Source organism: Erpetoichthys calabaricus, chromosome 3, assembly GCF_900747795.2.
Source record: "Erpetoichthys calabaricus chromosome 3, fErpCal1.3, whole genome shotgun sequence".
Taxonomy (NCBI): Eukaryota; Metazoa; Chordata; class Cladistia; order Polypteriformes; family Polypteridae; genus Erpetoichthys; species Erpetoichthys calabaricus.
The window spans coordinates 92,398,150-92,421,202 of NC_041396.2; the positions used below are offsets into that span (position 1 = coordinate 92,398,150).

General features: G+C 39.3%; 1 protein-coding gene across 1 annotated transcript; it reads right to left on the reverse strand.

Annotated features, from left to right (window-relative positions):
* Positions 1-12,973: 12,973 nt before the first annotated feature.
* Positions 12,974-21,268, reverse strand: LOC127527078 (uncharacterized). The gene is made up of 2 exons (XM_051924694.1): positions 21,247-21,268; positions 12,974-13,491 (listed from the first exon to the last, which is right to left on the reverse strand). Exon 2 carries the CDS (start codon positions 13,472-13,474, stop codon positions 12,974-12,976), a length of 501 nt encoding a protein of 166 aa, XP_051780654.1. The 5' UTR covers positions 13,475-13,491; positions 21,247-21,268.
* Positions 21,269-23,053: the final 1,785 nt, after the last annotated feature.

Below are 23,053 nucleotides of genomic sequence, written 5' to 3' on the forward strand. Positions count from 1 at the left end.
CTCCAGTTGAGCTTTCACCATTGCATTATAAAGTTTCAGCATAACCATCCTGAACTTGTACTCTACACATCATGCTGACCTCGTGGGCCATGAGCACTAATTCACAGTGAAGCACACTAAGAATTTTTTTTCTATTGTATGCACAGACTTGGAGAACCAGGAAGTGTATAACACAGTCTATTATACCATTACAACTGTGACCGTATGTGTCAGACAACTTCATTTGTCCATGTAGTGGTAATCATAAATTAAAAACCCAAATGCGTACAAAAAAAACAATAAGGCCATTGTAATAAGAAGTGAAATAATTTGAACAACTAGAAAACAAAATTTAAAAACTGAGGTTAACTGTTAGGGCTGGATTCTTCTAATTCTAAAACCCCAAATAAAACACAAAAAAAACCCAAAATGGGCATGAGAAAACAAAAAAAAAAGATCATAAATCTTAGTAACATAAGACAATCCACTGCTAAACAATTCTATCCCAGTACCCTGTCAGAAATATTTATTTCATTAACTTGACCAAATGGAGAATCTTGTGAAAGCAAGGAATGCCATTTGTGTATATATTTTGGTTATTAAATGGTAGAGTCTAACGTTGCATGTTATTGCTTCTGCTTCATGGATTTAGTTTTGTGTGTTCGAAGCCTGCATTCAGATTTTGTTCATGTGGCTCTGAACATTCTCTGTGTGTTAGAACCATTTGTGTAAAAAAAAGCTTTAACTCCAAATCATTTCATAGCGCTAAAAGGCAGAGTGGCTCTGCTACCTGGTATTTTGCTATAAAATTGATCTTTATCCCAGAGGCAGATGGAGAAAAGTTCAGTATATGGCTGATTTATTTTGGAAGAGCTAAACTAAGGAATGCTTGCTGGAATTACAAGAGAAACAAAAATGGTTGCATTTGAAAAGGAATTTCAGTAATGGGGATACTCTTCATATAGTTGATGATTCATCCATCCATCCATCCATCCATCCCACTGAATCCAAACACAGGGGTCCGCTGGAGCCAATCCCAGCCAACACAGGGCACAAGGCAGGAAACAGTCCTGGGCAGGGTGCCAACCCACCGCAGGACACACACAAACACACACTAGGGCCAATTTAGAATTGCCAATCCACCTAACCTGCATGTCTTTGGACTGTGGGAGGAAACTGGAGCGCCCGGAGGAAACACACGCAGACAAGGGGAGAACATGCAAACTCCACGCAGGGAGGACCCGGGAAGCGAACCCAGGTCCCCAGGTCTCCCAACTGCGAGGTAGCAGCGCTACCCACTGCGCCACCGTGCCGCGTTGATGATTCAGCACCAACAAATTCTTTGTTCATGGGATGTGTAATTCAGACAATTTACCTCGCAAGGTCCCTGTAATTAATGAAATCTACAACACTCGCTGTTTCAGGAAAGTGTACAGCATCAGACAGGAAACCAGCCAACACTGTATTGCCATTTTTTATCCTCCTTCCCTATGGGAAGCACCTGAAGTCCATCTGGATGTGGACCTTGAGTTACATGAACAGTTTCTATTCAACTGCAGTAAGACTCATGAACAATCTATAATCTCACCCCACACATCAAATTGTGTTACTTTCACTTGCCACTTGTGCTTTGTTACTTAAAGATGTTCGTGCTTATTGATATTTCATGTTCTGGGTCTGTGAGGGCATACACAGTGCATCCGGAAAGTATTCACAGCACATCACTTTTTCCACATTTTGTTGTGTTACAGCCTTATTCCAAAATGGATTAAATTCATTTTTTTCCTCAGAATTCTACACACAACACCTCATAATGACAATGTGAAAAAAGTTTACTTGAGGTTTTTGTTTTATTAAAAATAAAAAAACTGAGAAATCACATGTACATAAGTATTCACAGCCTTTGATCAATACTTTGTCGATGCACCTTTCGCAGCAATTACAGCCTCAAGTCTTTTTGAATATGATGCCACAAGCTTGGAACACCTATCCTTGGCCAGTTTCGCCCATTCCTCTTTGCAGCACCTCTCAAGCTCCATCAGGTTGGATGGGAAGCGTCGGTGCACAGCCATTTTAAGATTTCTCCAGAGATGTTCAATCAGATTCAAGTCTGGGCTCTGGCTGGGCCACTCAAGGACATTCACAGAGTTGTCCTGAAGCCACTCCTTTGATATCTTGGCTGTGTGCTTAGGGTCGTTGTCCTGCTGAAAGATGAACCGTCGCCCCAGTCTGAGGTCAAGAGCACTTTGGAACAGGTTTTCATCCAGGATGTCTCTGTACATTGCTGCAGTCATCTTTTCCTTTATCCTGACTAGTCTCCCAGTCCCTGCCGCTGAAAAACATCCCCACAGCATGATGCTGCCACCACCATTCTTCACTGTAGGGATGGTATTGGCCTGGTGATGAGCGGTGCCTGGTTTCCTCCAAACGTGACGCCTGGCATTCACACCAAAGAGTTCAATCTTTGTCTCATCAGACCAGAGAATTTTCTTTCCCATGGTCTGTGAGTCCTTCAGGTGCCTTTTGGCAAACTCCAGGCGGGCTGCCATGTGCCTTTTACTAAGGAGTGGCTTCTGTCTGGCCACTCTACCATACAGGCCTGATTGGTGGATTGCTGCAGAGATGGTTGTCCTTCTGGAAGGTTCTCCTCTCTCCACAGAGGACCTCTGGATCTCTGACAGAGTGACCATTGGTTCTTGGTCACCTCCCTGACTAAGGCCCTTCTCCCCCAATCACTCAGTTTAGATGGCCGTCCAGCTCTAGGAAGAGTCCTGGTGGTTTCGAACTTCTTCCACTTATGGATGATGGAGGCCACTGTGCTCATTGGGATCTTCAATGCAACAGAAATTTTTCTGTAACCTTCCCCAGATTTGTGCCTCAAGACTATCCTGTCTCGGAGGTCTACAGACAATTCCTTTGACTTCATGCTTGGTTTGTGCTCTGACATGAACTGTCAACTGTGGGACCTTATATAGACAGGTGTGTGCCTTTCCAAATCATGTCCAAACAACTGAATTTACCACAGGTGGACTTCAATTAAGCTGCAGAAACATCTCAAGGATGATCAGGAGAAACAGGATGCACCTGAGCTCAATTTTGAGCTTCATGGCAAAGGCTGTGAATACTTATGTACATGTGCTTTCTCAATTTTTTTATTTTTAATAAATTTGCAAAAACCTCAAGTAAACTTTTTTCACATTATCATTATGGGGTGTTGTGTGTAGAATTCTGAGGAAAAAAATGAATTTAATCCATTTGGAATAAGGCTGTAACATAACAAAATGTGGAAAAAGTGATGCGCTGTGAATACTTTCCGGATGCACTGTAGAAGTAGGCATTTCATTGTACACAGAACCTGTAATTGTACATATGACAAAAAGCTTACCCGCTTTTCCACCTTCCAAACCACTACAAATACATTCCCTGTCTCTTATGTAACTTCTGTTTCTGGTGATTTTAGGCTCAGTTTTCTACAGTTATTTTAAAGTAAATTAGAGTTAAACTTTTATTACCAGGTTGTCTCCTGGCCAAACTGCATAACTGGTTGTCCCTTAGAGGTCTGTCCTTGGACTCCTACTTATTCTAATTAATAGTAATAGCATTGATTTCAGTATTGCTAGTAAACTTGTGAAATTCGCAGATGGCACTAAAATTGGAAGAATGGCAGAAACTGATAAGGCAGCAAAAATAATTCAAAAAATCTGGACAAGTCTTAGAACTGGGTGAATATGTGGAAATGCAGTTTAATGTAGAAAAGTGCAAAAAGTTACAAAAGAAAGTTCAGTTATAAATACAAGATGGGAGACACTGTCATACCGGAAGCAACCTCTGAAAGTAAATTCAGTTATAAATACAAGATGGGAGACACTGTCATACCGGAAGCAACCTCTGAAAAGTATTTATGGGTATATTTTAATGCAACATTTTCATTGTCTAAGCAATGTGCCAAAGTGATTTAAAAGGCAAATAAAATTAATAAAAAACTGTTGAATTTAAGTCTAAGGACGTTTTGCACAAACTACAGTGTATAATGCACTGGTAAGACCACATCTGGAGTATTGTGTGCATTTCTGGTCACCACGGTACAAGAAAGACATAGTAGCACTTGAAGCTGTGCAGAGGAGAGCAACCAAGTGCATCCCAGGACTTAAGGACATGTCCTACTATGACAATCTCAGAGAATTAAACCTGATTAGTCTTGAGCCTAATTCTTCAAAATTCTCAAAGGCACTGATAAAGTACATTCAGCAGAATTTTTTTAGTTAAAAAAGAATCACATATTCAAGGACACCAATTGAAATTAAGGGGAAGCACATTAAGACTGAAGCCAGGCAACACTTTGTGACGTTGCGGGTTCACTCCATGCTCCCATCTGACTTCTGGGAGCTCTTGAACTCGACACTGTTGGTAATGTCACTGATGAGCTAGTCAGTGAAGACATCAACAATGAAGCAAGGGGATGGTGCAAAAAGTGCCAAATGCTTTTATTAAAACCAGCAAACAAAAACAGTTATATCCAAAATAAAGTGTAGTGCTTCACAAACAATCCAATAAATTTTCCATAAAAATGAGTGATAGGTGGAGGTTAAAATCCATTAGAAAAAAATCCTTTAATAAAACGATGAGGTTAAAATAATGGCTGGAAGCTATCCTTTTAAAGAAATCCCGGTGCCTTACTTTTACTGGTGACTCCCCTGCTTCTCCTGTCCAGGCTATGCACCAGGGAAGCCACCCTACCTGCAGCTGATCTGCTTTCTGCCTTCTCCTGCTGGTCTGTTCACCTCACCGATCCCTGGCTTCAGTAGGCTTCACCAAACCCTGACTTGGGCTCCCCAGCAACCAGGGTGCTCATGCTGGGGTTTTCATGTCCCAAGTCCTGACTCCCGCTGCCTTCTTGGCCTTATGCGGCAAGCCATCCTACTTCCGGTCACTCCCGCTCCTCACTACATGCTCAGCGGGAGCAACCACAATCGACTGCTCCTGGGATGCCGGCCAAACACATAGGCTCAAAACTCAGCTGCCTACAATCAGCGTGAGCCTGTGCTTGCTCGCTCTCACTCTCCTGCACTGGCTTTCCTCTACCTGCTTACATCCTTCTTCTGCTGCAACCTTTGTTCGTCTTTTCCTTTCCTCTTCCTCCTATCCTCCTTACGCTTCTATTTATCACAGGGACGTGGATCAGATGTGGCAATTAGCAGCTCCATGCACCAATTATGGATGCAGACTACTCCTCACCTGTGCATTTAAGTGAGAACCATCCGCATCACCCGCGAACCGCTCGGCCACACATACCACGCCCCCTCGCTAAGCGACTATTTATTTTAAAAAGTGACCTTATTGACGTGAGCTGTGGACCTGCTACACCACACACTTCTTTACGTGAAGAGTTGTGGGACTCTGAAACAAAGTACCGAGACATGTAGATGAAGTAGAAACATAGACAACATTCAAGAAGAACCTGTATGGGATATTAGGACAGCTAAATAAACAGGCTTAAGGAACTGAATTGTCTCATCTCATGTTTCTTGTGTTTGTATGTTCTACAGTCACAATGGCCACAAACAAGTGGACTACTTTCTTACAGTGATATTTAGAGCTCCCCACTTGGGCTACACAAATGAGTCCAGAGCCTTGAGCAACTTCTGAATCAGGCCTACCATCAGGAGATTTCTGGATTGCCTGTTCGCTTAAAGTAGGGTATCACCTACAGTTATGTCCATAAGTATTTGGACAGTGACATAATTTTACCTCTCTACACCACCACAATGGATTTGAAATAAAGCAATCATTATGTGATTGAAGTGTAGACTTTCAGCTTTAATTTAAGTGGTTGACCAAAAGTATCATATGAGCCGTTTAGGAATTTTCAGACATTTTTCTGCATAGCCACCAGCTGTTACTTGCTAGCCTCTTGGATGGCCCAGTGTTCTTTTCTCTCTGTTAGAAGGTCAAGAATCCTTGGTAACTGACTGGAATTGACTGCACTCTGACATCAACAGAAAGTTCATTACAAACTGATGTACAGTAATAATGAATGTCATTTTTATTGCCCAAGTAATAAAATTGCACACTTACACCAAAATTAGACAAGGTTTTTTAAAGCAATCATTTAATCTGCAAATTTTGAAATCTTAATGAATTAAAATTAATAGTAAAATATGTTGATTGTGAAAAACAAAGGAGTTTAGGGGTGGGGGTGGATTTGGTTTCAATCTTATTTTTTTTGTAAAAATGTATCTATTTGTATGGAATGATTACAATAAAATAAATATACAAGCTTTCAAGGCAACTCAGGCCCCTTCTTCAGGCAAGATGTAATCACATCATCTTGCCTGAAGAAGGGGCCTAAGTTGCCTCGAAAGCTTGCATATTGTAATCTTTTTAGTTAGCCAATAAAAGGTGTCATTTTGCTTGGCTTTTCTCTACATTCATAATGACTAACACGGTACAACACCCTAGTACTAATAAAAGCAATAAAATTTTTAAAAAAAAGTAATCTACGGGAGCTTTTTAAAATTTTGGTTTCTCAGGCCAAACAAGGCAATGAAGTGAAAAGTGATAACATACTGGATCATACTGTGATAAAAGGACAACATGAGGCCTTTGTCTACCTTAAAGGGTTTGAGTTTACGGAGGAGAATTTACAGAATATTTTTTGTATTTATATTCCAGTTAAGATTGTGATCTAGGTAAGTTCCTAAGTATTTACTGTATATTCAGACACTATTTCTACCTCCTCAACCAGAACAACAATGGGTTAAGATACAGATTTCTGTCTCTTAAAGTCAAATGTCTTTGGTGTTTTTGATGTTCAGAGTAAGATACTGTAGTTCGCATTGCACCAGTGTATAATACAGTCCACTTGATTTAGACAGTGGCTTTCATCCTCCTCAGATATGTGTCCTATGAGAATGATGTCATTAGCATACTTGATGAAAGAGTAGTGATCATTCTTCTTCTTTTGGCTGCTACCATTAGGGGTTGCCACGTTGGATCATCTTTTTCCATATCTTCCTGTCCTCTGAATCTTGCTCTGTTACATCCATCACCTGCATGTCCTCTTTCACCACATCCATAAACCTTCTCTTAGTCATTCCTCTTTTCCTATTGCTTAGTAGTTCTATCCTTAACATTCTTCTCCCAATATACCCAGCATCTCTCCGCTGCACATGTCCAAACCAATACAATCTCGCCTTTCTGACTTTGTTTCCAAACCGTCCAGCTGATCCTCTAATGTACTCATTTCTAATCCTGTCCATCCTCATCACACACAAATCTTGCCATCTTTAACTCTGCCACCTCCATCTCTGTCTTGTGTTTTTTGCTCAGTGCCACCGTATATATCTCCAAACCATATAACATAGCTGGTCTCACTATAGCCCTGTAGACCTTCCCTTTCACTCTTGCTGATACCTGTCTGTCACAAATTACTCCTGACACTCTTCTCCAACCATTCCACCTGCCTGCACTCTCTTTTTCATCTCTCTTCCTTAATACCTGTTACTCTGTACTATTGATCCCAAGTATTAAATCTAATCCACCTTCGCCAACTCTACTCTCTGCATTCTCACCATTCCACTGACCTCTTTCTCATTCACACACATGCATTCTGTCTTGTTCCTACTGACCTTCATTCCTCTCCTCTCTAGAGCATATCTCCACCTCCAGGGTCTCCTTGACCTGCTCCCTACTCTCACTACAGATTACAAAGTCATCAGCAAACATCATAGTCCACGGGGACTCCTGTCTAATCTTGTCTGTCAACCTGTCCATCACTATTGCAAATAAGAAACGGCTCAGAGCCGATCCCTGATATAATCCCATCTCCACATTGAGTGCATCCATCACTCCTACTGCAGACATCACCATTGTCACACTTCACTTGTACATATCCAGTACAACTCTTATGTACTTCTCTGACACTCCCGACTTCCTCATAAAATATCACAACTCCTCTCGAGGCACCCTGTCATATGCTTTCTCCAGGTCCACAAAGACACAATGCAACTCCTTCTGGCCTTCTCTATACTTCACACCCTCATAACAAACATCACATCTGTGGTGCTCTTTCCATAAACCATACTGCTGCTCACTAATCATCACCTCACTTCTTAACCTAGCTTCCACTACTCTTTCTCATAACTTAATGCTGTGGCTCATTAATTTTATCCCCCTGTAGTTACTACAGTCCTGCACATCCCCCTTATTCTTAAAAACTGGCACCAGTACACTTCTTCTCCACTCCTCAGGAATCCTCTCACTTTCCAAGATTCCATTAAACAATCTGATTAAAATCTCCACTAACATCTCTCCTAAACACCTCCATGCTTCCATAGGTATGGCATCTGGACCAACTGCCTTTTCATTTTTCGTCCTCTTCATAGCTGTCCTTACTTCCTCCTTGCTAATCCATCGTACTTCCTGATTCACTATCATCACATTATCCAACCTTCTTTCTCTCTCTTTCAATAGTCTCTCAAAGTACTCTTTCCATCTGTTCAACACACCCTCCTTGCTTGTGAGTACGTTCCCATGTTTATCCTTTATCACCCATACCTGCTGCACATCTTTTCCAGGTCAGTCCTTCTCTGTCTAGCCAATCAGTACAGGTCATTTTCTTCCTCCTTAGTGTCCAGCCTCTCATACAAATCATCATACGCCTTTTCTTTTGCCTTCGCCACCTTTCTTCACCTTACGCCTCATCTCCTTGTACTCTTGTCTACTTTCTGCACCTCTCTGACTATCCCACTTCTTCTTCACCAGCAACTTCCTCTATATAGTCTCCTATACTTCCCCATTGCACCACCAGGTTTCCTTTTCCTCCTTCCTCTGTCCAGATGCTCATTGCTCAATCTCATGTCACCTGTGTACAAAGTATATAGTAATGGTGATAAGACACACCCCTGTGGGCTTCCTGTTTTTGAATGAAAGACTTTTGAAAATGTGTCCTATAATTTGACTGTCTGTGAATGATTTAAAAGAAAGTCCTGAATTCATTATGTGATAAATGATTTAACATTTATATTGTTCAGATTCTGCGGTGGGTTGGCACCCTGCCCAGGATTGGTTCCTGCCTTGTGCCCTGTGTTGGCTGGGATTGGCTCCAGCAGACCCCCGTGACCCTGTGTTCGGTTTCAGCGGGTTGGAAAATGGATGGATGGATGGATTGTTCAGATTCCAAATCAGTATGTGAGGTAAGATGGTATTGAACGCTGAAGATAAATCAAAAATAGTGCTCTGACATAGGAACCAGGAAGGTGTAGATTTGATGTAAAATAACAAGCAGAACTTCTTTCGTACCTCTGTTTGCACAGTAAGCAAATTGGTTGTTATCTTGAAAAGACTGGTTTTCACTAAATATTCAAAATATTTCATTGGAATAGAAGTGAGTGCCACTGGTCTGTAGTCATTCAGACAACTTCGTCTGGAAAACTTAGAAACTTGGGTAATGATTGATTGTTTCTACGGCTTAGGTACAATACTACAGGTCAGAGACCAGATAAAAAGCAAATGAAAATCTGGAGAGAGCTGCCTAAAGCAGAACTGACCTGATATGCCATCTGGCACCACTGCCCTGTTTGTTTTAACCTGACACAAGCCTTTCTCCACTTTGGTTAAACTGATCTCCATCACAACAGAATTCATGTTTTTTTTTATAAAGCATCTCCTTTGCTTCTGCATTTTGGATACTGAAATTACTTTTTTCAAATCTGGTAAAAAAGTTACTATTAAGTTAATTTGCTGAAAGCTTGAGATCTTTGTCTACTGAAAAGTTCACACTTTTTTAGATCCAGCTCTGTAATTGTTTTTAGGCCTTTCCAAACTTGCATCTTTTTATTTTTTTTAATTAGCCTGCTAATTCTTTGCTGAAAAATTCATTTTTCTTCAATCTTATTTTTTAATACTTTCAGCCATACAAAAATTGTTAATTTAGAAACAATAAACCTTAAGCATAATTTATGTTATTTTAGTGTTAAACCAGAACTAGTGAGTTATTTAATTTTAAAAATTATCTACCAAAAATTATTTATGTAGTTGGTATTGGGCTGGAATCCAGCCATGTAAAGCATAATGAAACCTAACAACGAGTGCACTTTCATGTTTAAAAATGATGAAGAGAACTTCCTCTCACACTTCCACTTACAGTAGCATTTCCATTAATCATTTCCAAAAATGCACACCTAGCTATAGCACTGGAACATATCAGTAGACATTACAATATTTTTACAACTTATTAAAATTATCTGTTTGGAGTAATTAAAAAAGACTCCTTTCTGAGCTTAGAGCCAGTCTGTTAAGTGCCCCTCAATATTCTTCAAGTACACGCTGAACTGTACTTGCTGAATACACTTCCGGTCTTCCTAATAACATGGTGCCTAGCAGTAAGGGAAACCCTTTCAGCTGAATGCAGACAACATGTAGACCCCAACTTATATATCATGCCAAGGACTTCAAGATACCTGTGTTCAATAGATTTACCAGGGTTTACAGGGTATGATTAGGTGAGAAGGTATCTGTAACTTAGTATTTCCATTCAAAATGGATGATGAGCATGGCTGTATATATCCTGCTGGTGCAAATGTCCTTTGCAGAAACCTGGAGCTTTGGTTAATCTGGATCTGGCACCACTGATGACGTCACGTCCGGTTCCGGCCACCACTGATGACGTCACTTCCTTTTCTCGGCATATAAAGCCGCCATCTTTACTACATAGCTCAGTTCTGTTTTGCACTCGGATCTGTGAACACCTGTGTTCAATTTAAACCAATTTTGCAGCCAAGGAACAATATACGGGTGGCTGCCCCAAACCTTTTTGATGACTTTGTGTCATTCTTGTGACAGTGGCGTAGTCGGCAGGATGTGTGATCCCCAGAAGAAAACCGGACAGGACCAGAAGTCTAACCAGGTGGGAGAGTACCAGGGCTGAATTTTTGGGAGGGGGGTTTGTCCAGTGGTGACCTGGTGCAGGCTCTGCTTGCATTATATAAACCCGGGCTAGTATTTAACCAAAAGAAGGATGGGAAGGAGAGGCTCTTCCCCCTACCAATATGCTAGAGTATACCGCGCAATTGCACGATTGATTTGGAAAAATTCTACCGATATTAAAAAGTCACATGATATAGATATATATTAAACACCGTTATAAATGGCTCAAAGGCACAAATTTAACTAGTTGCTTAACAAATACTGTAGTTTTGAGATTCTTTTTGTTAAGCAAAACAAATTCAATCTTGCTTGAATTGTTGGTGCATCACTAATATCAGGCTAAAAGTATACTGTACAGCGTGCCTGGCACAAACTTTGAATTGGATGACCACAGGCAGTTTTTTCCTAAACTACTTTGTACAACACTTTCATCACCTCATTGGATTACAGCTTTTGTCTAGCAGTACCCCTTTTTGTCTCATTGTGTATTGTTTTTAGCCATAATGCAAGTTGCATAAAGCACTGTCCCCTCATTTATTTTTATTTGAAATATAAGCAGGTCCAAAAGCAGTGTACAGCATTGCTGAACCCTTAATGTTTATTTCTTCATTTTTTCCATATGAAATTAATTTTAGTGTCAATTTAGCAAAACATTGCAAAAGGAACCTTGTCTCTTTTGTTCATTACTCCCTGCTATATTGTAGCATCGTGCCTCTGCAGTGCCTGCCAGTACTGAATACCCAGTGCTTCCTTCTCTTTACATCACTCTTTTGGGTAGCTTGCTATTCTTCAAAGCACCACTCTATGTTACCTCTCATATTGTACCTGTTGTTCCTGCCTTGCCCCCTATGCTTGCTGGGATAGGCTGTAGCTTCCCCACAACTCTGCTCTGGATCAAGAAATTGAGGAATGGATGCCACTTGCTATTTTCATAGGCATCTCAGAAGGTGTTTATTTACATGATGTAATGGCAGTTAATTCTGGTGGTGACTTACACCTAGGCTCACGCAACGTATCAGCATGGTTCCAATTTTGTGTGACTTATTGTACATAACCTATCGCATGAAAATCATGTGTCAGATGAAGGAAGTGGCAGCATGCTTCTTGCTGATCTTATGGGAAAATAGAAATGTCATTGTACTGTGTACACAAGATAATAAATTTGAAATAAACTGATGACACTATAAAATAAAGCCAGTGCCATTGCATCCTGCACATTGAACATTGCAAGCTCACAATACCAATTAACACTCACCATGTGCTTTTTGTGGCTTGTTGTTTATACACATGATAAGAAAAGAACCAAGGAAATGAGGAGAAAGACAAAATATGCAATATAGCCAAGCCACGATGAAGCAGAATGAATTACAATGTTTACTATAATGTATGCTGAGTCACTTTGTTCAGAAGTTGCTATAAAGAAAATGACTTTGAACACCATATTTAAGTAAGTAAAAGTAATTTGTAACCTTTACACTTTCTTGTTGATATATATTTATTCACATCCGTTTTTTGATCAGTCTAATTTCAGAGTTTGATGCTCATGCAACCTTGTGATTCGTAGCAATTTTAAATTAACTCGGAATTAACTTCCAAAGTTTATAACTATTAGTTGACATAACGTACTATCATTTTTTTGGGCAAACAAAATGGACAATCAACAGTGCACTGTATGGAAGTGCATACCCTCGAAGGGCCTAGACATTATTCAATTGCATATACAGTGTAATTTTAAGTATAAATACATCAGTACTCATTTGCTGTTTCATCACTGATTGCATACTTACTTATACCAGTACTCAAATTACACAGTATTCTGTACACAGAAATGTGTTCAAGCTACACTGAAGTTAGGCAGGTAATTAGTTAGTATTTATAGTGTATGTACACCATTAATAAAAGCAAGGTAAAAGGTTGTCCTGCAGTTTTGTGTTGTGTATATAAAATCATGACAAGTGTAAACTGTATGTTTCTTCTTGATATCGCACAAGTCACTGCAAAGCAGGAAATTTAAAAATACTGTCATTTAGTAGACCAATGGTACAATATGACCCAAACAGTAAGTCACTCACCCATTTTCCGTAGGTGGAGAAGAAGTGCTGGTTGTAATTATAGTTGCAGCGATACTAATTGTGACTTTAGAAGATACACTTGTGCTTGATTTGGTAGTAGAAGTTATACTAGTAGACACATAAGCTGAAGTTATTCTGGTGGCATTTGCAGAACTGAGCGAAGGAGTTGCTGTTATAGACATAGAACCTGTAGCAGTGTTTGCATTAGTTGTAGAGCCAGAAGAAGATGAATTTTTAGTTGTGTTTGTGGTAGTCATCTCATTAGGATTAAAGTTAGGATCTGTTGAACTTGCGGTTGAATTCAGAGTTGTTGACTGTGAATCCGTTGATCCAGTTATTTGAGTCAGAGTTGAGTTGTCCGCAGTCTTCCAAGACGTTTCACTCATGGATATAGAATATGATGTGGTATTAATGGAGGCTGTTGTATCACTTGATGTCTCATGTGCTGCCAAAGTAAGAATTGCTAGTAAAGTGATCATTGCTGACCAGTTCTTCATCTTCTTCCTTTTCTCTGCTGTGAAGAGCAGTGGATTTATCATTATTATAGACACCGAGACACTTAAATGTAAAAGTACCTCAAATCAGTACATCATCAAAACAATTTCTGCATGATTAAAATATAAAATAGAACGACTGACCCATTAGCATATGACAACACTAGTGAGGGCATAAACAGCTAATTTAAAAAGTACTTTGCATAGCGCCTTGGAAAAGTAAACATTTTCATATTTTGTTAACTTTAGTCTTGTTTTGAATTTGATTTCGATTAAATAAATATTACCAAAACTTTGCACAGAGGATCAAATCAAACGGAAAATTTGTAAAGCTTTAGGTATAATGAAAGCAAAAAACAGGTAAACAAAAGTCTCTTCTGATTTATAACCACAAGCAAAAATTTGCTTAAACACATTACCTCAATTCGCTGATGAACTCTACCCTGTATGAGAAATTATAGTATCACATGCTTTAAATGAACTTCTGAGGATAAATACCCAAAGTAGTAGAATATGTCAGAATAAATAAAATAGAAGATCTGAGTAAAGAACAACAGAATTCTGAGCAAGGCTAAGAACCAAGTCAAAAAGCTTGAAATCTCTTAAGTTCATTGGATATCATCAGTATGTGAAATACAGTGATCCCTCGCTATATCGCGCTTCGCCTTTCGCGGCTTCACTCTATCGCGGATTTTATATGTAAGCATATTTAAATATATATCGTGGATTTTTTTGCTGGTTCGCGGATTTCTGAGGACAATGGGTCTTTTAATTTCTGGTACATGCTTCCTCAGTTGGTTTGCCCAGTTGATTTCATACAAGGGACGCTATTGGCAGATGGCTGAGAAGCTACCCAACTTACTTTTCTCTCTCTCTCTCTTACGCTGACTTTCTCTGATCCTGACGTAGGGGGTGTGAGCAGGGGGGCTGTTCGCACACCTGGACGATACGGGCGCTCGTCTAAAAATGCTGAAAGATTATCTTCACGTTGCTATCTTCTGTGCAGCTGCTTCCTGAAGCGACATGCTGCACGGTGCTTCACATACTTAAAAGCTCGAAGGGCACGTATTGATTTTTGACTGTTTGTTTTTCTCTGTCTCTCTCTCTCTCTCTCTCTCTCTCTCTCCCTGCTCCTGACGGAGGGGGTGTGAGCTGCCGCCTTCAACAGCTTTGTACCGGCGGTGCTTTGCATACTTAAAAGCCAAACAGCCCTATTGAGTTGTTTGCTTTCCTCTGTCTTTCTGACAGTCTGTGCTCCTGACGCGCACTCCTTTGAAGAGGAAGATATGTTTGCATTCTTTTAATTGTGAGATGGAACTGTCATCTCTGTCTTGTCATGGAGCACAGTTTAAACTTTTGAAAAAGAGACAAATGTTTGTTTGCAGTGTTTGAATAACGTTCCTGTCTCTCTACAACCTCCTGTGTTTCTGTGCAAATCTGTGACCCAAGCATGACAATATAAAAATAACCATATAAACATATGGTTTCTACTTCACGGATTTTCTTATTTCGCGGGTGGCTCTGGAACGCAACCCCCGCGATGGAGGAGGGATTACTGTACCCCATGGTCATCAGGTTTTCACGTTCAGGTTTCCAGTGTTGGATGAACAACGAAATCTTCCTATGTGTCATACAAGTGCGTCAGAGGGTCACCTTCCAGACTTATCACAGTTAAGCTACACCACCCCAGGACACCAGAGGCTGCCATTGCTGACTCTTCTATATTTTTTACACCCAAAGCTCAGAGAAGATTCCCATTGAGGGCAACCGACCCTGCCCCTTCTGGTCCAAGAGCTATAAAAGCAAGGCGTTCTTGGAGGGAAGCTTCTCATTTGGGAGATGAGCCACCCACGCTACGGAGCTCTGACCAAGAAGCCTGGCCACTCTCATGAGCCTTTAAACTACAGTTTACAGCTATAGTTTGCTGTTGTTTATTTACCATGCACTTGTTAGTTTGAGCCATCTTATTATTTTAAGGAAACAGGGTGGCCCGGTTGGCACCCTAACATTTTAATTGACTCCTGTCTTACCCTTGACCGATGGTATATAGTACTGTGGAATATACAACTAGTTATGTGGAATGCCCTCAGTTAGGATATGAATATCATATAAAGACTTATCACATCATACACAGATAAGCAATCCGAAAACCAAAAGCCACATTGTTTTGTATGTCACAAAGAGTAGCCACTTTTCATAACACACATACATCTGTGCCAGAGATGCAAACTGACAAATCACTTTCCATAGTGGTGTTAAATAATTCAACTGCAGCAAAAGTTTAACTTGAAATTTCTTCGTTTGGAACAATTTCAGTGTTTTGTTTGTTTTTTTGTATGTAAATCTAAAATGTATGAGTAGAGAAATTTCTTTCTTCTACTTCATTTCAGAGTAGGCTAAAATAAATATCATTAGTTAAAATGGCTATGTTATCATGTGGATTAAGGCACCATGAGCCGTGCGCTGCAGCTCTAGTTAGTTAAGAGCACGGACTGTAGAAACACGCTCTTCAGAAGGTAAAACAAACAAAAATAAAAGGAAACACTCTAACAGTGACCTTCTTCTGAATTCATATTTGCTATGAAGTGAGATTTTTTTGTTTTTTATTTTTCTGTTATGTGTTCCTTATTCTTTTTAAATCCATGGTGTGGTTTGAATAATCCAGAATTTAAACTTAGTAGGGATTTTTGGAATAAAAGTTTGCTTTCCATAATAAAAATATTTCCTGCGGAAACCTCTGAGGATGTATTTGTCTTTAAAAAAATGACTTGCTTGGATATAAATTCTATACAGTTCTCATCTGCCAATAAAAGACCACCAGCTGCGAGATGAGTATGTGGGACATAATGATTTTAGCTCCATGATCAAAGGGTCGTGGTCAGAAATAACAATTGCGTCGTACTTACAAGATTTAATCTTAGGCAAGAAATTGTTATCTACAAAGAAATAATCAGTTCTTGAGTAGAAATGATGCACTAGTGAGTAGAATGAATATGCTCTTGAGTTTGGGTTCAGAAATCTCCAGGGGTCTGAAAAGTTGTAATCAGTTACAAACTGTGTAATTGTCTTTGCAATGTTAGATGTCATCACCCCTATGGCTGGGGACCAATCTAGGTCTGGATTTAAAACACAATCAAAGATCCCAGCCATTATAATTTTATGAGTGTTCACATTGGGAGTGGATGCAAAAATGTTTTGGATGAAGTCTCTATCATCCACATTGGGTGCATAGATATTTATCAAAATCACTTTACAGTTAAATAAATTATTCATGACTATCACATATCTCCCTTCAGGATCAGATACTACATCTGATATTGCAAATGAGATTATTCTATATATAAGAATTCCCACACGTCTAGTTTTCTTTGTAAAGCTGGAATGGAATATTTGGACTGTCTCTGTGCAGCCGAAACTGATCCTTGCTTAATAAGTGGGTCTCTTGTAAAAATACTATTTTAGCCTTTAAACCTGTTACTTGAGAGAATACTTTCTCTTTAATTCGTGATTCAAACCTTTAACATTCCAGCTCACAAAGTTAACTGTTCACTCTTGGAGACATTGCTTCTGAACTTTTGTTGTCATTTTGTTGTCTTAACTTAAGATAAGACAGCTTTGACCTTAATTTCCAATTTTCCCAGGAGTTATTGCCATGAAGCCTATTGTTACGTTGGCACTTATAATTATAATGGTTAAAAGGATAGATTAGAGGTAGCTTGCTCCCTTTCACTCCCCCCACAGCCCCATTTTGCCTCTCCACATGAGGCTGAACCCCACTTCACAAAGTCCTAGTCCTCTGACATACCTAGAGACACGGCACATCCAAAACAAAACAAGACTTCCAGCAGTGGCTTACAAGGATTAAAACAGAGATATCTATTGACAATACAGTCCAATACTATAAGCATAAAATATAATCTTAAACAGTCTTGAGAGAGTCTTTGCCATGCCAGGACAGGATGCGACTCACAATTGTATTTCAAAAAAGTGTTGGGATCGGTTTTCTTAGCTTTTTTTCTGCCTCCTCTGTAGAGGTAAAAATGTAGTGCTTGCCTTAAATGTCCACTTTCAGTTTGACAGGATACAAGAGGCTGCATCTGTTCTCGGCTTTCTGTGAGCGCTGTTTAATGTTGTAAGATGCGATACGTTTAGCCAATAGAATCCAGCTGAAGTCAGGACAGTTTTAGGCCTCGGACAGATTCAGCGACCTGAGACATTCTGAGGCCCATAAGATGACACCCCTATCAGCTGCGTCTATTTTGACTCCATCTACTTTCCACGCCCCCACCCCAGTGTTTGCGGTATTCTTTTCTGCTACATGTACTATTATAGTAATGGTGGCAAAATTAATGCGTGTGCAAAAAAATAATTATTATAAATAAAAAAAATCCTTCACCAGGATAAATTGTCGCGCTAATGTAAGAAACGTCTCTTCATACTTGCTGCAAAATCACAAGCCATCCCCAATAGGTATGCAAAGTCGCTCGGGTAACAGAGAAGGTCTTAGCCGGGCAAATCAAACTACTACTTTATGCCTCTTCGTGCTTCTGTGGACGAGTGCATCATTCCTCTGGAGCATAAACTCCGCCCATATTAATTCATCGTTAGTATAAATATTAAAATTTTGTTCACCAGTAATACAGTAGTAATTATATAACACAGAGAGGACCATAAAGATGGTACTCTATTATATGATTTATTTGATTCAGTCTATAAGAATATGTAGTGTTAATTGTAGCTGAGTGCAGCATATAATTTATTCTACATCGTCTTCTTCCTTAGCATTTCCCATTTTTATATGTGGCCAACCTTCTGATTACCAGTGTAGATCCTTAGCCACAGAGCCACTACTCCGTTGAGTATAATGTATAACTAACTTATTAAAAAGTGCAGTGTCATGAATGAGACATGGCAAACGCAGATATAAAATGTATACTATAAAATACAAAATGTTAAGATTTTTTATTCAATTTGTTTCTAATATATGACACCAAAACAACTGGTTCGGATGCAGAACTGAGAGACCTTGATAGTCTAGAAGTTTAATAAATGCTGAATATTTGAGTGCAGGAACTAAGGGGAATTGAAATCGTCATGAGGGGAGTGTAATATAAGCATCAGTTCACCTGCGAAACAGGGGAATGGCTCCAGAAGGGGGCATCAATTTATGGACCTCATAGCATCTAAAGTCATAAATCTGTGCTTTCGCCTATCTGTTCCAGGTCAGTCTCTGGCAGGATGTACCTTGAGCTTGGACTTGATGCCTGTCTAGGCTTAGATGAAGCTTTAGATTTCTTTTCTGTTTGTTTCTGAGCCCCTTTCCTGCCACTCATGTTTATATATGCTTGCATATACTGTAATTGAACCCACTCAGTTTGAGTAAATACAGGATACTTTGGGATGATAAAAAATAAGAGAAAAAGTAACACCGCTTCTAATGGAGTTCCGCTTCAGACGTCCATCTCCTGTAACGGACAAAACCAACTCCCCCATTATTGATGTTTTAATCTCGTCTCAAAACTCTTTTTGACTGTTTGGCTTTTAATTCACTTTGATAGTTGATTGTCTACCCTTGTGATGATTTAAATTTTTGTATTTGTTTCTCTCATTATTTTTTTTTAATATTTATTGGTTATTGTCCTTGTACAGCACTACAGCACTTTTGCCTCAATTGTGTTGTTTTAAAGTGCTTTATAAATAAACGATTGATTGATTGATTAATTGATTGATTGATTGATTTAGCTGTAACAACCAATGGGCAATGTCAAATGCAAGGCAGGATCCAGCCTTGGAAGTGTAATGCCTGGAATGCACCTCCCCAACCCTACTTACTCACATTTGGCCTGTTAAATGTCACCTATCAACCTGACCTGCACATTTGTAGGATGTGGAAAGTACAATTCAATACCCAAGAAAGACCCACTGTGATCCAGGGAGAACATGAAAATTACACAGAGACCCTAAACAAAGCTACAATTTGAACACACTGTCGTGGAGCTGAGAGACTGTGTCACCAATTAATCAATTAAATAAAACTTTATTTTATATGGAAAAGAAACTTTGCAAATTACAGAGTAATGACAAGATATCAAAGAACAATAAAAGGAAATCAAACAATTAGAATAGCCTACATGCATTAGTTTAACAGATAAGTACAGTGTCAAGAGAGCTGTAGTACAATGAAAGAATAAGAATACGCAACCAGCACAGGCAGCAGCACCACATAACCAGCATTAGCACAGTATGTAAAGTAATAAAAGATAGATAGATAGATAGATAGATAGATAGATAGATAGATAGATAGATAGATAGATAGATAGATAGATAGATAGATAGATAGATAGATAGATAGATAGATAGATAGATAGATAGATACTGTAATGATGAGCTACTCATACATGGCAATACAGATAGAAAGGTTTGTTTTCAGGCTCCATATGAACAGTAACTCTAATGCTCCCTTATGGATAGACAAAGGAATATACAAAGCAATAGGACCAAAACTAAATAGTGTTCACCGAGTGATTTGTCATTAGATTTTGAAGGATGAAGGGAGGTAACCTTATCTCTTGCTCAGTTCTACATCTGTACACGTAATATTGCATTTAGAAGTCAGATAGTGTGATCTACACTTAAAAGCAGTGAGCTAGTAACCAGAGGTCAGTCCCTACCATCGCTGCATGACCCAAGTAATGCATTTAATCTGCCAGTTATCACAATTTAAGAAAAAAAGCATATTAACATCCTGATTTAGAAGTCACTTTTAACAAATACATCAGCTTAATAATCAATACATTATATCCATCAAGCTTTTTACAGTCTTTAAGATCACAAATCTATACTGACACTATTCAGACTTACAACTCTTTTTCTAATATGGAAACTACCTATAAGGACCAGTCCAAATTAATATTTTGTTGTTCACACAAACATCTGGTTGTCAGATATTCCATAGTTTACAGTGAAGGCACTTTTTATGTTAAAAATCAGCCTATCCAGCTTATTGAGGTGTTTGTTTAACAAAACATTGTAGGTTCTGAAACAAAGAAATGATGCAGGGAACATTCGTTCTTGGCTATGCTCCTTGTTGGTCTAGACTTTAGAATGATAGTATTTTTAATATGAAATCCTTTGCTTAAATTGTACAGTGACACCTTAAAAAATGTGGTTTCCAAAATTATAGGAATATATATTCAGAAACAGGTGCCAAGTAGGGGGTGGCACGGTGGTGCAGTGGGTAGCGCTGCTGCCTCGCAGTTAGAAGACCCAGGTTTGCTTCCTGGGTCCTCCCTGCATGGAGTTTGCATGTTCTCCCCGTGTCTGCGTGGGTTTCCTCCGGGTACTCTGGTTTCCTCTCACAGTCCAAAGACATGCAGGTTAGGTGCATTGGGGATTCAAAATTGTCCCTAGTGTGTGGTTGGTGTGTATGTGTGTGTGTGCGTGCCCTACGGTGGGCTGGCGCCCGGCCCGGGACTTGTTTCTTGCCTTGCGTCCTGTGTTGGCTGGGATTGCCTCAAGCAGACCCCCGTGACCCTGTAGTTAGGATATAGCGGGTTGGATAATGGATGGATGGACGGAGGTGCCAAGTAATAGATAACACTACAATTTATAATATAAACATTAACAGATGTAGAATTACTTATTAATTTAATTATTATTTTTTGAAGGTTTCAGTTTTTCTCACTGAATATCTTCTATTTTCTGGTACAAGCCATAATTATTACCAATGAAAACACTGCTGAGATTATATTAAAAAAATAAGTTGCTGTTCTTACCTTTACAGAGACAGAATGGAACAATGCCACAGCCAGGTACAATGTGCAAAATGGGCAGCTAGATTCTTGTTATCAGTGCTTTGCTACTTCCCTTTTTAAAGACGATAGCTTGAATAATCTGTTCCGGTTTGAATAATCCATTCCTAAAAAGGAAAGCAAGTTCAAAAACAGTCTGGAAAAATTAAACTTTCTTGAAATATATGTTAGCATCTGTGTTACCTTGATTCAATTTACAGTCTGATTACCATCTGAGTGAACTTTACACATTCTTTTTGCCCAATACACACAGTACACATTATTTTCTTTAAGAGAAGTTGACCCAGCAGAAGTTCTCATGTTTGACTGTGTCCTGCTCAAGTTACAGTCTGTGTGATAATAGTGACTTAAGCTTTCACTATCCACAGCTCTGTTATGGATAAAGAGGCTTAGAAAAAAGTTTGATGGATGGAAACCATTCTGATACTTGCATTAATGTGGGTGAAATGTAGACAAAAAGTTAAACGCCATGGCTCGTGTTCACTCTCTAAGCACTAAACAGTAACACCGTGAGGAAAAGGGACTTCTGAATCTATTTATTCATCAATGTTCTTTATTCCCCTTTCCCCTGCTCAGTTTTTCTGGGCTATTCCAGTAAACAAAATCCTTAATGGTGGCGTACTGTTGACTTTGGTTAAAGGCATTTTTTTATCCATATTCAGCCATCCATATGATGGGATTCTGTTGGAAAAAGATTCCATTATATTTAACCGCATTGGCTTTCTGCAACTGTGGATTAATATTGTGCACTCTCTATTGACCATGTAATCCCAAAATTGTACTCAAGCAAAACACATCTCCTTATACCATAGACCAAGACTGATTCTGAGGGGCATAGGGCTAGGATTTAGAGGTTGCAGAGCAGCAAATATGTCAATTGTTTTCAGATTCAATCAGGAGGTCATTTACACAGTGACCCTTCCGTTGCTGCAGCTGCCAACCACCTCTTTTAGACCGTAGAAGAAAATAAAAAACATCAACAATATCAATGTCATAAATGAGTGACCAGGGAGGTGAAGGAGACACCAGTGTTTTCCAAAGGCTATATACAATGCCCTCCATAATGGGACAAAGACACAGTTTTCCTTGATTCACACCTCTGCTCCAGTTTAAAATTACAAATCAAACAATTCAGATGTGATTAAAGTGCACATTGCAGATTTTACCTTAAGGGTATTTGCATACATTTCAGTCACACCATGTAGAAATGGCAACACTTTTTTTACATAGATTGTCCCCCTGAGATTTTTAGGGCATCATAAGGTTTAGGACAAAGCAATGGCAGGTACAGTATATTAAAGCAGTCATATTTAGTACTTTGTTGTGCATCTCTTCCAATGACTGTTCGAAGTCTGTGATTCATAGACATCATCACGTGCTGATCATCTTCTCTGGTGATGCTCTGCTGAGTCTCTAATGAAGCCACCTTCAGCTCCTGCTTGTTTTAGGGGTTTGTCCCTGTAGGTTTTCTCTTCATCATATTCAAGGCATGCTCAGTTGGATTTAAATTGGGTGTCTGGATTGACCATTCATTAGTTTTCCATTTTCTAGCTTTGAAAAGTTCCTGTGTTGCCTTAACAGTATGGATCATTATCTTGTTGTAGGAGGAAGCAACATCCAATGAGTTTGGAGGCATTTACTGGCACATGAGTAGATAAGAAGTCATGGTGTGACTGCCATCAGCAGTCTTATCATCAGTGAAGATAAGTGTATCAGTACCTGTGGCTCAAAACATAACACTCCCTACCACCATGTTTAACAGATGAGTTAC

Coding starts and splice junctions, on each gene's coding strand:
- LOC127527078 (XM_051924694.1), bottom strand. CDS start 13,474: ATGAAGAACTGGTCAGCAATGATCACTTTACTAGCAATTCTTACTTTG.